At 37.4% G+C, this 13,645-nt stretch overlaps 1 protein-coding gene across 3 annotated transcripts in view; it reads left to right on the top strand.

Annotated features, from left to right (window-relative positions):
• RC3H2 (ring finger and CCCH-type domains 2) overlaps nt 1-13,645 on the top strand; it is a 47,776-nt gene that overhangs the window by 30,572 nt on the left and 3,559 nt on the right. For 2 of the 3 annotated variants that reach the window (XM_007128908.4, XM_007128910.4), the window contains exons 10-14: nt 5,788-6,096; nt 9,791-10,005; nt 10,682-11,115; nt 11,702-11,872; nt 13,396-13,542. In XM_007128908.4, the coding sequence (XP_007128970.1) occupies nt 5,788-6,096; nt 9,791-10,005; nt 10,682-11,115; nt 11,702-11,872; nt 13,396-13,542 (1,276 nt within the window). The remainder of the gene's footprint in view (nt 1-5,787; nt 6,097-9,790; nt 10,006-10,681; nt 11,116-11,701; nt 11,873-13,395; nt 13,543-13,645) is intronic. The other variant, XM_028493551.2, reaches the window with a different exon arrangement.

A 13,645-nucleotide genomic window follows, 5' to 3' on the forward strand; every position in this document is an offset into this window, starting at 1 on the left:
TGGCTGTGTTGGGTCTTCGTTTCTGTGTGAGGGCTTTCTCTAGTTGTGGCAAGCAGGGGCCACTCGTCATCGCGGTGCGTGGGCCTCTCACTATCGTGGCCTCTCTTGTTGCGGAGCACAGGCTTCAGATGCGCAGGCTCAGTAATTGTGGCTCACGGGCACAGTTGCTCTGCGGCATGTGGGATCTTCCCAGACCAGGGATTGAACCCGTGTCCCCTGCATTAGCAGGCAGATTCTCAACCACTGCGCCACCAGGGAAGCCCCTCTGCCTACCTTTTTTATCTCCTCTCACAACGCTCCCTAATTTTATTGTATACTCAAGCCATGCTGACCGTTTGTCAGTGCCATGCTCCTTCCCACCTTAAGTCTTTTATATAATGTGGTTCCTTCTAGCCTTGCCTTTGGAGCTTTCCCTGTGCCTAGCTCATCCTTTCTTTTTCAGGGGCATCCGCCCAGTATTTCATACTAAACCAGGTTCTTCTTTTTCCTGCTTATCAAAATTATAATTAACTTATGGGTCTGTCTTGGGGGTTGACAAACTTTTCTGTAGAGATGCAGGTAGTGAATGTTTTCAGCTTGGTGAACCATTCATTGATCTCTGTCAACCACTCTGCTCTGCCACTGTAGCAAAAAAGCCACCATAGACAATGCATAAAATGGGCATGGCTTTAAACTTTATTTACAAAAACAAGCAACTTTGACCCATAGGTGATAGTTTGCTGACCCCTGATCTATTTATTGAATGTTTGTCTGCCTTACTGAAGTGTAAGGTCCATGGACTATATCCATCTTGTTTATTATTGTCTCTTCTTTTCAGTGGCTAGCACTGGGCCCTGCACATAATGAGCTCTACAGCAACAGCAGTGTGATAGAAGATAAATGTGTGTGCATTAAAAAGAAGAGCAGAAACATGCTTCCCTTCTTACTATCCCCCTGCCTCGCCTGGATTGGAAGATCCCGGAGAGGCTACAGGAGTCTTAAGAAAAAAAGGGTGCTGTTTGCATCTAGTCTAGGCAGTTCTATATGATGTATACAGAGTTTTATATCAAGATGATTTTTTAGACTCGAGATATTTTGAGCTTGTCCATACCTGAAGTAGAGCTTTTTAGTTAAAATAGAGCTTTTTAGGGGACCTTGCTTGGGAGCACTTAAAAAAGAGAAGAAACTGTGATTTCATTGTCATTCCACTCACAACTGGTGCCCACCTGAAAATCCATTTTACCTGTTACACCTTCAAATTGGCTTCCTGCTCTCCATCTCCAGTTATTACTTCAAAACTTTATTATTTCTTGCCTGAACTTATAATGGTAGCAGTAAAAATAATAATAGCCAAATTAATCGGTCAGATTTTGTGCCAGGTGCAGTGTTCAATGTTTCACGTGTTTACCCAATTTGTCCATTCTACTGCTATGTGGCTTTTTTTTTACTTAATTGATTAATTTATTTATATTTTTATTTTTGGCTGTGTTGGGTCTTCATTGTTGCACGTGGACTTTCTCTAGTTGTGGCGAGTGGGAGCTACTCTTTGTTGCAGTGTGTGTGCTTCTCATTGTGGTGGCGTCTCTTGTTGCAGAGCATGGGTTCTAGGTGCATGGGCTTCAGCAGTTGTGGCTCACGGGCTTCATTGCTCCGCGGCATGTGGGGTCTTCCTGGACCGGGGCTCGAACCCATGTCCCTGCGTTGGCAGGCGGATTCTTAACCACTGCGCCACCAGGGAAGTCCTGCTACGTAGCTTTTTACAGGCGTCTCCCTATGTCTCAACCAAGATTTTCTTTCACAAATACGGGTTTAATCATGTCCATCTTCTGCTTTAAATTCTTAATTGGTTCCTCAGTATATCACTGGTTCTGGGCCCAATCTTGCTTTCCAGCCTTATTCCACCTTTTGCATTCTTTATTTTTTTAAGGTACATCCAGTTTACTACTATATGAATTCTTTCACTCTTCTTTCCCTTATACATGTTGTTCGCTATATCATATGCTTTCCTCTTCTCTGTTGGGAGAGCTCCTGTTCCTGATTACACTCAGATACCGTCTTCTGTCTGAAAACTTCCCTGACTTCCCAGGCAGTGTTAGTTGCTTTCTTCACTGTGCTGCCATAGTACTCTATACCTGGTAACTTTATAACTACCAGTTCTTTCACTGTGTTGCAATTATTTATTTACTGGTGTGTATTTTCACTGGACTTCATTTATTTTATGGGTTATTCATCTTTATATTTTCTGCACTTAACAGGTATTTGACATGTAAACTCAGGATACTTATGTTGAAAGAGCAAATAATCTATAGTTCATATTTCCAACCAGCTTCACACTCTCTGTTGCTGTTAAATAAAAGAAGAAGAAGAAGAAGGAAAAACAGGGTAATACAAAGCATTAAGGAAGTGGAAGATGTCATTATCTTGTTGGTTAAAAAAATGCATGTTGCTACCCAACTCTGGACTTTTTGAGGGTGGAGCCTTTATCTTATCTCCCATAATGTACCAGGAGGAATTCAGCAAATGTTTAACTTAAATAAATTTTATCCCAGCCTGCTTTCTCTACTATACATATCTCTAACCAAACAAATGCCCAGAATCTCTCTTAAGAATATTTGTGTGAATATATTTTAGAATTTAGGGTATTGGAATCCTGTTCCCCAGAATTGCTGCATTCTGGAGAGTATCAAAAGCCCGAGGTCAACCAGCTCAAGAAATATTATTTAAAATGGTTGTTAAGTGCTAGGTACTATTTGAGGTACTTCTAGTGGGGAAAGAAGAACAGTAAACATATAAACAGACAATTTCAGTTACTGATAAAATGCTATAAAGAAAGTCTGAGGTGGAAACAAGCTTGGCATGTTCAGGAACTAGAAAGAAGACGAATGTGCCTGGAGAATGAGAAGAATGGCAAACGATAAGGTTGGAGAGGTTAGGCGAGGGCCAGACCATATCATATTGGCTTGGTGGACATTGGCAAGGAGTTTGCATTTTATTTTGGAAGTCATTATAGGGTTTTATTCAAATGGAACAATGAGATTTTAATTTTGTCTTAGAAATGTCACTCTAGTGTCTGCATGATATAGACCAATTAAACTGCTGCAGTGGTCCAGGCATGAGATTAGTAGCTTGGTCCTAGGACTGTAGTAATTGAGATGATGAAAAGTAGTCAGATTTGGGATATATTTTGGAAGTAGAGCTGATAGGACTGATAGATCGAATGTGGGGTATAAAGAAAAGAGAAGATCAAGGATGACTCCAAGGTTTGGGGCCTGCATAACTAAGTAATGTCTTTTACTGAGATAGGAAATGCTTGGGGGTAGAAAATCAGTAGTACTCTTGGCCATGTGAAGTTTAAGGCTTACTCCACATTCATGCAGCAAATATTTATGGAACACCTAGCATGTACCGGGCACTGTGCTGAAGATAGAGAGATGAATGAGGAACGCAGAATTCTTGCTTTCATGGGGCTTACATTGTAATGAGAAGATCAACATAAACCAAATAAATAGAAAACATAATATCTGGTACTGATTGGCACTATGAAGAAAAATAACAAGGTAAGGAGAATGAGATTGGGAAAGGGGAGATATTTTAGTTGAGATTGTTTGGGAAGGGATCCCAGAGGATATGACGTTTAAGCAGACACCTGAATGAAGTGATGATGCACTAGAGAAGAAAAGATAATTATAGGAGTGAAGTCTTTGAGAAGGCAAATGGGCTTGGGACCTGGGGTGCAAGTGGAAAGATTGGCCTGAGATAGGAATAGGAACTCTTCACCTCCTGCTTTAGGTGGAGTGTGTAGTTACAGAAGCAGGAAGGTTGACGGGATTGGTGATGGAAAGATAAGTAATTCTCCTCTGGTGTCATCTGTTTTCTCTGTGAAGTGGGAGGCAGTATCATCAGCTGTGACGGGGCTCTGGGGAATGGAAGGGAAGAGGATGTTAGAGATAGGAAAGTGAATTTAGTAGAGAAGTGTATTAATGTAGTGCTTGGCCATTTTAAATAATTGATCATGATTTTGAAGAGAGTTTAGTCAGCATGATTGCATGATTTTTCTCTAGCAACATTCACCTACTTGAGCAGACACAGAATAAGAGAATAACAGATTGGATTGGGGTTTTACCAGGTGAGTTCAACAGGGTAATTGGACCAAGGGAGTTAAAGGTATTTACAAGGGAGGAATTAATGGTAGATAATGGATTCTAAGCTGGGTAAGGCAGGGAGCCAATACTTGAGGGAGCTCATGGATGACTTTAAAAGAATAGGAAGTAATTGGTTTTTTCAACTGTGAGGTCCAGATTCCAAGCCTAAGTCTTTAGCTGCCTAGATGCCAGGAGTCCAGTATGTATCCCTGTTTGTCCCTTACTTTACCTTACTCCTCTCTTTTAAGAGACTCACAATTAAAACTTTATTTTTTGCCCGCCAGAGCAATCTTAAGGATATTTGAAATTTATCCTTTGAGAATGGAAAGCAAGGAGCAGCTGGGCATTTTGTGCAAGAACCTTTGAAGTGAAGAATGAAGAGCAGCTTTCAGAGTAGCGTGTTGAGGAAAGCACTGGCCCCTCCATGCCACCAAGCTGCCTTTCTAAATTATAGGTCTCATAACCCTCATTCTTCAAGAAGTAATCATTGGTTCCCCATATCTATAAGATGACATATATAAGCTGGCCATAACCTATGGTTTTTTTGAACTTCATGTTCTATCACTCCACCTTTAGCCAGTCTGATCTGGGAATACTTGTCTTTACTGAGCTTTGCTGCTTCTGTCAGTGTGTGTGTATGAATGAGATGGGGAGAATTGAATAATGAAGCTGTTTATAGATACTGAAGGACTAAAAGGGAAACTTGTGAAGGCATTGCTCATCACTAACACTGTTTATATTTGATTACCGTATGTTTGGTTATATATAACATTAATATCGGATTAATGTAGGTAAATGTAATTACGAACCCATATGTGTGTAGTTGTCTTTCTATTCATATAACATAGTTGTTCACCACTTTAAAATATTGGAGGGAACACTGACTAGGACTGCATTGTAATGAAATTTTTGTTGTATGACTGGAAATAAATTTTCTTAAATGGAATCAAAGATCAGGTTGCTTTATATATTAGAGTATTATATCTGACCACCATGAATAAAACCCTGAATTTAATATCAGAAAACATCTTTAATCCACATACTTTTTACTTTAGTCATAAACTAATCTGAAAAATAGAATACTAAATTTCTATATTTTGGTGTAATGTTTAAGAATGAGTTTTGGGTTTTTTTTAATCTCTTTAAAATTATATGATGCCTTAACAATTTGGTAACAACAGAGAATTCTTTCAACTCTTGCATACCTTTTCATTCTACATTCCGAAATAAATTTGGTCTGGTTACTTTCATTTTTAAATAGTGTACTTTCTGTTCCAATTATACAAAATTTTCAAGAAGATCTCTTCCCTCTCTCAAAATAGTTTCTTGGAATACATTTGTACTTTTCTTGCTACATTAATTATGTGTCTACATACATAAGTATTGTGTGTACATACATATTGTATATGGCAGATATATTTTCATGTGGTGGCTATCATAGCAGTTTGATGTAGACTGTATTTGATATTTAGCTGAAGAAACTTTTTGTAACATCTTTATTGGAGTATAATTGCTTTACAATGGTGTGTTAGTTTCTGAAGAAACTGGTTTTTCAAAGTTGTTCTTCCTTTTAACATTTTTTCCTATTGCTCCCTCCCTTTTTTTTTTTTACTTAGGGTAAGATTTAGTGAAATATTTACTGATATGTTTATTGTCTTTGAAACAGGTATCGATTAAGGAACAAAAAGATCAATGCAACTGTAAGAACGTTTCCTCTTCTAAATAAAGTTGGTGTAAACAACACTGTCACAACCACAGCCGGAAATGTCATTTCTGTCATAGGAAGTACTGAAACATCGGGGAAAATTGTTCCAAGTACAAACGGAATTTCAAATGCAGAAAACACTGTTTCCCAGCTAATTCCACGTAGTACTGACAGTACATTAAGAGCTCTGGAGACTGTGAAGAAAGTGGGGAAGGTTGGCACTAATGGTCAGAGTGCTGCTGGGCCTTCTGCAGAGTCTGTAACTGAAAAGTAAGTATTAGGTAAAAATGTTTAACGTGAGTAATTTAGCCTTTTTATAAGTACCTGAGTATTTTTATTTATCCTGAGGAAAAGCAGTTAATCAGAATTTTTATGCAGAATGTTCATGTAGTAGAAAAAGCACTAAATACCAAAAGAGTTGAGTTCTAGTCCTGGATCTGCAATTGAATAGCTCTGTGGCCTTGGAAATTCACTTCAACTCTGGGTTTTGTTTTCTTCAACTGTAAACTGAAGAGGTTGGACCAGAATTGAGTTTTTCTCACCTTATTTCCTTGAACTTTAGGATTGAGTCCATAGAGGTGCCAAAAAGGAACTAAGTAGAAACCTAAGCAGGTGAGATGCTTGAGCCTCCAGCCCCTGTTTCAATTAGAACAGTTCCACTTTATGCTCTGTGATGATGTGTAGTTGTTAAGAGGGAAATCTTTAAAGCCAAACTCTGTGGGTTCAAATTCTGGCTCAGTGTTCCCCAGCTGTTTGATCTTAGGCCAGTTACTTAATATGTCTTCCTCAGTTTACTTATCCATAAGATTGGTATAATAATACTACCTGCTTCATATGTTGGTTGTGAGGATTAAATGAGTTAATACTGCAATGTGCTTTGAACAGTGCCTGCCACATAGCACTCACTAAATATCTGCTGCTGTTATTATAACTACCATTATTATTATTACCATTATTGTTGTTTTGGGGTTTCAGCATAAGATTTAATTTGGTGGAAAGGTTTTGGTACTTTAAGAAAAAAGTTCTAAGACTTTCCGATTATCTGAAAAGTTACTTCCACCTCTAATATCTCAGGCTTTTGTATTCTTTTAGCATCTTAAAATCTGAGCTAAAGCATGTTTAGATTATGTTGCCCATAAATAGTCTGTCAATGTCTATTATATACCTTTTGGGGAAAAAGCGTTATGCTAGGCACACAGTAAATTGCTAGGGATTTCAAATAATAAATGGATAGGTAGACATATATATTCTTTATTTCTGCAATTAGCATGTGATAGGGAAATTTGTTTATCAGAGGATTCTTATAATCTTCCCTCAGAGAGATCTTCGAAGAGATAAATCAGAGAACATTGTCTAGTTTAGCAAATGTTATTTACACACTAATACTGAGCTCTGATTTTGGCACTCTTGAAAATACATGAGAGTGCCGCAACTAAGACCTAACACAGCCAAAAAAAAAGTAAAGAAAATTTTAAAAATAAGTAAAAAGAAAAAAAATACATGAGATGTATAAGATATCTGTGCATTTAAGAAACTTATGAAGACATAGTTGGGGAGGCAGCATTTACATAAATGAAGCAATATTGGAGTTGGATTAAAGAATAGGAAAATTTTATATTGTTGGGTAAAATATGATAAGAAGATTTAGGTAGGTTGGCACCAGATTATGGAGATCTTGTGTTAATATATTTAGGAAATGAGCTTTTGAAGGGTTTTGGCAAGGCAAAGTTGTAAAACCATTTTATATTCATACAGTGAAATGTTACTCAGCCATTAAAGAATAAGGTACTAGTACATACTACAATATGGATGAACCTTGAAAACATTAAGTGAAAGAAGCTAGATACAAAAGCCACATATTGTAGAATTCCATTTATGTGAATGTCCAGAATAGGCAAATCCATAGAAGACAAAAAGTAGATTAATAGTTGCTAGGGGCTGGGGCTGGGGGACAAGGGGATGGGGAGTGAATGCTAATGAGTACAGGTTTCTTTTAGGGGTGGCAAAAATGTTTCAGAATAAGATAGTGGTGATCGTTGCACAGCCTTGGGAATATACCAGAAATCACTGAATTGTACACCTTACAAGGTTAAATATATCTTAGTTTTTTAAAAAATGGTGGACTAGAGAAAACAACTTTCGAAAATAAGTAAATCTCGGTAAATAAATCATTTATTCATTCAGAAATTATGGACCTTCTACTATGTGCCAAATACCAGGCCAATTGGCATAGTTAATGAAAATGAAGTAGATATACTCCCTGCTTCTTAGAGTCTTCCAGTGTAGTTTGGGAGACAGACATAAGCAGATATCAGATAATATATTCTGAAAGGTACTGTAATGGAGTTGTGTTTCAAGTGTTATTAAAACACAAAAAATAACAATAATTCTACCTGGAGTTATTGTGGAAGGTTTTTTAGAGGTAAGGTGATGACACCTGAGCCATTCCAAAAATATGGCTAGTTAGGAAGGAAGGGTCTTGTCAATAGAGAAAGCAGCACAGGCAAAAACATGTAGGTAAGAGGGCGTGCTGCAAAGGACAGCCTAGAATCCTAAATTCATCTAGAATCTAGCTGTCTGGCTAGAGTGGGACTGAAAGTTAGCTTTTTCCTTAAGTCTGGATTTTTGGGATAGCTTGCATGATTTCATAAGGCTATGGACCTTGTCATGGATTTTGGTACCTTTTTCCTGCAAAGTCTAAGAATTTATCATTTCAAAGTGCTTATCTGAATTTTATGGTATATAACATTCTGCTATGGAGGACCAGATAATCTATGTAAAGCACTTAGAATAGTGCCTGGAATGTGCTCATTAATTGATTAGTGTTACTTATTATTGTTAAGAGGAAATCCTAATCATTTTCCTTGTTGCCTTTATTGAACTTCAATATATAAACACAGCACTAAAATGTCTTTAAACTCTAAGCCATTTGTACTTACTATTATTATCCACAGTTTCTTATTTTCTGCATTTTAATACACAATTAAACATAGAAATAAACATCTGCTAGACTAATCTCTGCTAGACTTAAAGGCAGCCCATACTCCTTGTTATTTATACTCTTGCTTTAAAAGAGCTTCTCTAGTTTGAGAAAAGCCCTCTAATCTAGTTGAGATGCAATGCATTGAATCCCTGCATCATTAACAAGATCTTTTTCTTGCATCACCACATATCTCAGCTCTGCCAAAGTTTGACTTCTTCAGAGGGCCTAAGAAACCATGGTGAGATCCTCTGGAGCTGATCGCCTGGTGAATCAACAAAGGAAATCCTTTGTGTTTTTTTTTAAAAAAAAAAAAAGAAAGCTTGTGTGTTTTGCATCAATTTAATGAGTAACCATTTCATTGGCATTCTGTTCATCTAGCAGATATTTACTGAGTACCTACTACGTGGCAGGAACTTTTCCATTTGTCCAACAAATATTTACTGAGTGCCTCCTGTGTGCCAGAAACTGTTTTAGATCCTGGGCATGTAGCGGTTAACAAAATGGAAAAAAATGGCCTTTCTTCAATAAGTTTACATTTCAGCTAATCTAATGCTTAATATTTAGAGCAGTCCTTCCCTTTACAAATCTGTCTTATTTGTGTCAAAAAATTCTACTGGTAAACTATATTGTTTCTGTTGAGAAGTTATTGAACAGGATTTTTTTTAAACTTCCAGTAGGAAAAATCTTTGTTTAAAGTATGAGTAGAAAGGGACTAGTGGGTCACATTGTGCCTGGGATTTGTTTGCAGTTTTTTGTTTTGTTTTTCACCCTCACCAAAATATGAGATCTGTTACTATAATCTTGTGAATTAACAGTGTAAGGTGGTAATGAAATTCATGGCCTTATTTGTCACTGTGGAAATACCTGAAGCATTTGCTGTTAGTGGTCACTATAATTTTATGAACCATTCCTACTGAGAAAGACTTTTAACAGTCATAGATAGTGATTTTATCATTTGCCCTTGTTAAATTTTCTCTCCAGTAAAATTGGTTCTCCACCCAAGACTCCTGTAAGTAATATAGTGGCTACCTCAGCTGGGCCCACTAATGTTGGAACAGAGCTGAATTCTGTGCCTCCAAAATCCAGCCCATTTGTAACTAGAGTACCAGTATATCCTCAGCATTCTGAAAACATTCAGTATTTTCAAGATCCGAGGACTCAGATACCCTTTGAAGTCCCACAGTACCCACAGACAGGTAAGTAATTTTAGACAATTCTAAGAAAAAAAGAAACTACAATATAACATTTGTTGTAATAAGTTAGTGAATCATTTATATCTGTCTAGAAAATCTACATTAAAAAATTAATCCTTTGGACTATATGACCCCTAAGTTTTCTTCCTGTCCTAAGAATCTATGATTCTACATACCAGTAGTTTTAAGATTCTCATTCCTGTGAATCAAAGGTGGGGTCCATGGATGAGCTTTAGTGAGTTCTGTATGTCCTCTGAAATAGTATACTAAATGTTTGGTTTATATATACTTAAGTATAATTTTGGAAAGACAATGCACAGCTTATATAGATTATGAAAGAGGTCTTTAACCTCTGCTACCCAAAAGGTTAAGAATCAATGATGTAACTAATTACTTAATCTAAAACCTGTGGCAATACATGGCCTAGAAGGAAATTTACCAGCCATCTGTTAACAGCTCATCAAGTGTTTTTAAGGAGCAGTTTAACAAATTATTGAACATTAATGATTTTCATATAGTGGTGTCTTGAAAGCGTGTAGTGTCTTTCTAAACCAGGGGTAGCTAAAATTCAAAGCTTATTTTATTTTCCAACATTAAAGGCTGCTTTAGACTTTAAACCATTACAAAATGTTAAATTTTACTAAGATTACATTAAATATTCCTCTTTCCAATTTTCAAGGATACTACCCACCACCTCCAACAGTACCAGCTGGTGTGGCTCCCTGTGTTCCTCGCTTTGTGAGGTCCAATAATGTTCCAGAGTCCTCCCTCCCACCTGCTTCCATGCCATATGCTGATCATTACAGTACATTTTCGCCTCGAGATCGAATGAATTCTTCTCCTTACCAACCTCCTCCTCCGCAGCCGTATGGACCAGTTCCTCCAGTACCTTCTGGAATGTATGCTCCTGTGTACGACAGCAGGCGCATCTGGCGCCCACCTATGTACCAACGAGATGACATTATTAGAAGCAATTCTTTACCTCCAATGGATGTGATGCACTCGTCTGTGTATCAGACGTCTTTGCGGGAAAGATATAACTCATTAGATGGGTATTATTCAGTGGCTTGTCAGCCACCAAGTGAGCCAAGGACAACTGTGCCTTTACCAAGGGTAAGTGATAATGGAAATAGGAATGCTGATATAGTGTAGTGGTTAAGAGTCTAGAGTCTGGTGTTAGACCATTCAGGTATATATCCTGGCTCCTCCGCTTACTTATTGTGTGACTTATGGAATTTTACTTGACTTCTCTATATCAATTTTTTTGTATTTGATGGAAACCATAGTAGTACCTACCTCATAAAGCTGTTGTGAGGATTAAATCAGAAAAAGCAAAGCTCTTAGAATTGGACCTGATGCATATTCATGCTCAATAAATGTTATGTTTGGATACGAAACTGATGGGAAGGTAAAAAGAAATCTTCAAAATACAAAGGGCCTATTTTTAGCATCCCCACATATATACATATGATTTTCCTAAACCAGAAAAGTGAGTGCTCAGATTTTACTTTTAACATTTGACTAAATATTAACCCTTTCGTTTAAGTGTATGGAGAATAGGCTAGGGTGACTTCCCTACTGTATTTTTTTTTTTTTGTCCCAACAATATAATAAATGTTCACATTATTTCCACAGAGCATAGGTAAATTTATTTACCACTCCCTAGATGATTAAGATTGTTTCTTTTATCCCCCCTTAGGAACCTTGTGGTCATTTGAAGACCAGTTGCGAGGAGCAGATAAGAAGAAAGCCAGAGCAGTGGGCACAGTACCACACTCAGAAAGCACCTCTTGTCTCTTCAACTCTTCCTGTGGCAACACAGTCACCAACACCACCTTCTCCTCTATTCAGTGTAGACTTTCGCACTGATGTAAGAAAGGTTTTAATTACTTGATGTTGCAGGGATAGGGCAGACAGCTGACTTCAGAGCACTCATTCAAACCAGAGTTAGCTATGTTGGATACTTTGCATTGGTTTGGTGGCAGTGGAGTTTAATTCAGTAAACACTGAGTATGTAAGCACTATGGCTAGACATTGTGATACTCTGAAGACCACTAAATCACAGTCCTTTTTCCACCAAGAATTCAAAAATCTTTCCAGCAGTATAGTTCTCATTTTTATGGCTTTTATTAATAATAAGATTTATATCCACCATTTATTGAGCACCTACCTGTGCCAGGCACTGTATTAAGCAGTTATTTAATTCTTACAGAATCCTTAGGGGGCAGGTATTACCCATATTTTGCATGTTAGGAATCCTACTCAGAGAAGTTAAGTAATTTGCCCAAGTAGTAAATTCACTCTGTAAGTAGCTTGGATTTGAATTCTGGTCTATCTGAGGCATTTCTTCCCTACTTCACAAGAGGTGCAGAAATGCCTACTGTATTATTTATGGTGTTTTAAATCACTGTTAATTATTGTTCTTATCATTTCAAAACAAGTTTTTGTACCAGGATTATTTTAATGTACCCTGTTTTCAGTACTGTTATATATAGAGCAAACCATTAATTTTTTTTTGATTCATCTGGTTTATTTCCTATCCCTAGAGATACTAAAATAAAATTTTTTTCTAGTCTTTTCATTAGGAAAAATTTCAAGCCTATGCAAAAGTAGAGAGAATAGTAGTAAACTCCATGTACCCATTACCCACAAGTATCAACTCAGCCTATCTCGTTTCATTTGTACCCCCTCTTCCTACTGGATTATTTTGAAGTAATCCTAGACATCATATTTTTCCATCCATAAATATTGAATTTTTTTTTTTTTGCGGTACGCGGGCCTCTCACTGCTGTGGCCTCTTCCTTTGCGGAGCACAGGCTCTGGACACGCAGGCCCAGCGGCCATGGCTCACGGGCCCAGCCGCTCCGCGGCACGTGGGATCCTTCCATACCGGGGCACGAACCCGCGTCCCTTGCATCGGCAGGCGGACTCCCAACCACTGCGCCACCAGGGAAGCCCCAAATATTGAATTTTTAAAGTAGATCCAAATTTATCTCATCAAACTTGTACTTCTTCAAAGCAGCTAACCATCTTGACAAGAGTGATAGAATTGCCACTTGCTTAATATAAAAATGTATTTGTATTTATCTGTGTATGTGTATGTGTGTGTTTTCTTTTGCTTTTTTTCATTTTTTAGAGCACTTTGTACCATGTTAGAGGCATGCTATAAAAGAGAAGGCATTCTCTTTTCTATTAATACGTAATATAAATACAAATAATATAAATACTATTTACTTGTTACAGTTTTTTATATTACTGAATGTTTAATTGTTCACTATAAAGTGCTGTGAATTCTATAGTCGTTACTTTATATTAGTTACAAGTTTGTAAATTTAAATTTCTTACCAATTGCCTGTGCCTTTTTTTTTTTTTTTTTTTTCTTTTTTTAATCAGTTCTCTGAAAGTGTGAGTGGCACAAAATTTGAAGAAGATCATCTTTCCCATTATTCCCCCTGGTCTTGTGGCACCATAGGTTCCTGTATAAATGCTATCGATTCAGAGCCCAGAGATGTAATTGCTAATTCAAATGCTGTGTTAATGGTATGATTTGGGGGGCAAGGGTTGTCGTGCATGTTGACTCAAGTTTTAGAATGATTGAATGCTTTCATCTTCATATCGTTGGTATGTTACTCATCTGTAAGCA

This window comes from Physeter macrocephalus, chromosome 9 (genome assembly GCF_002837175.3).
Source record: "Physeter macrocephalus isolate SW-GA chromosome 9, ASM283717v5, whole genome shotgun sequence".
In the NCBI taxonomy this organism is placed as follows: Eukaryota; Metazoa; Chordata; class Mammalia; order Artiodactyla; family Physeteridae; genus Physeter; species Physeter macrocephalus.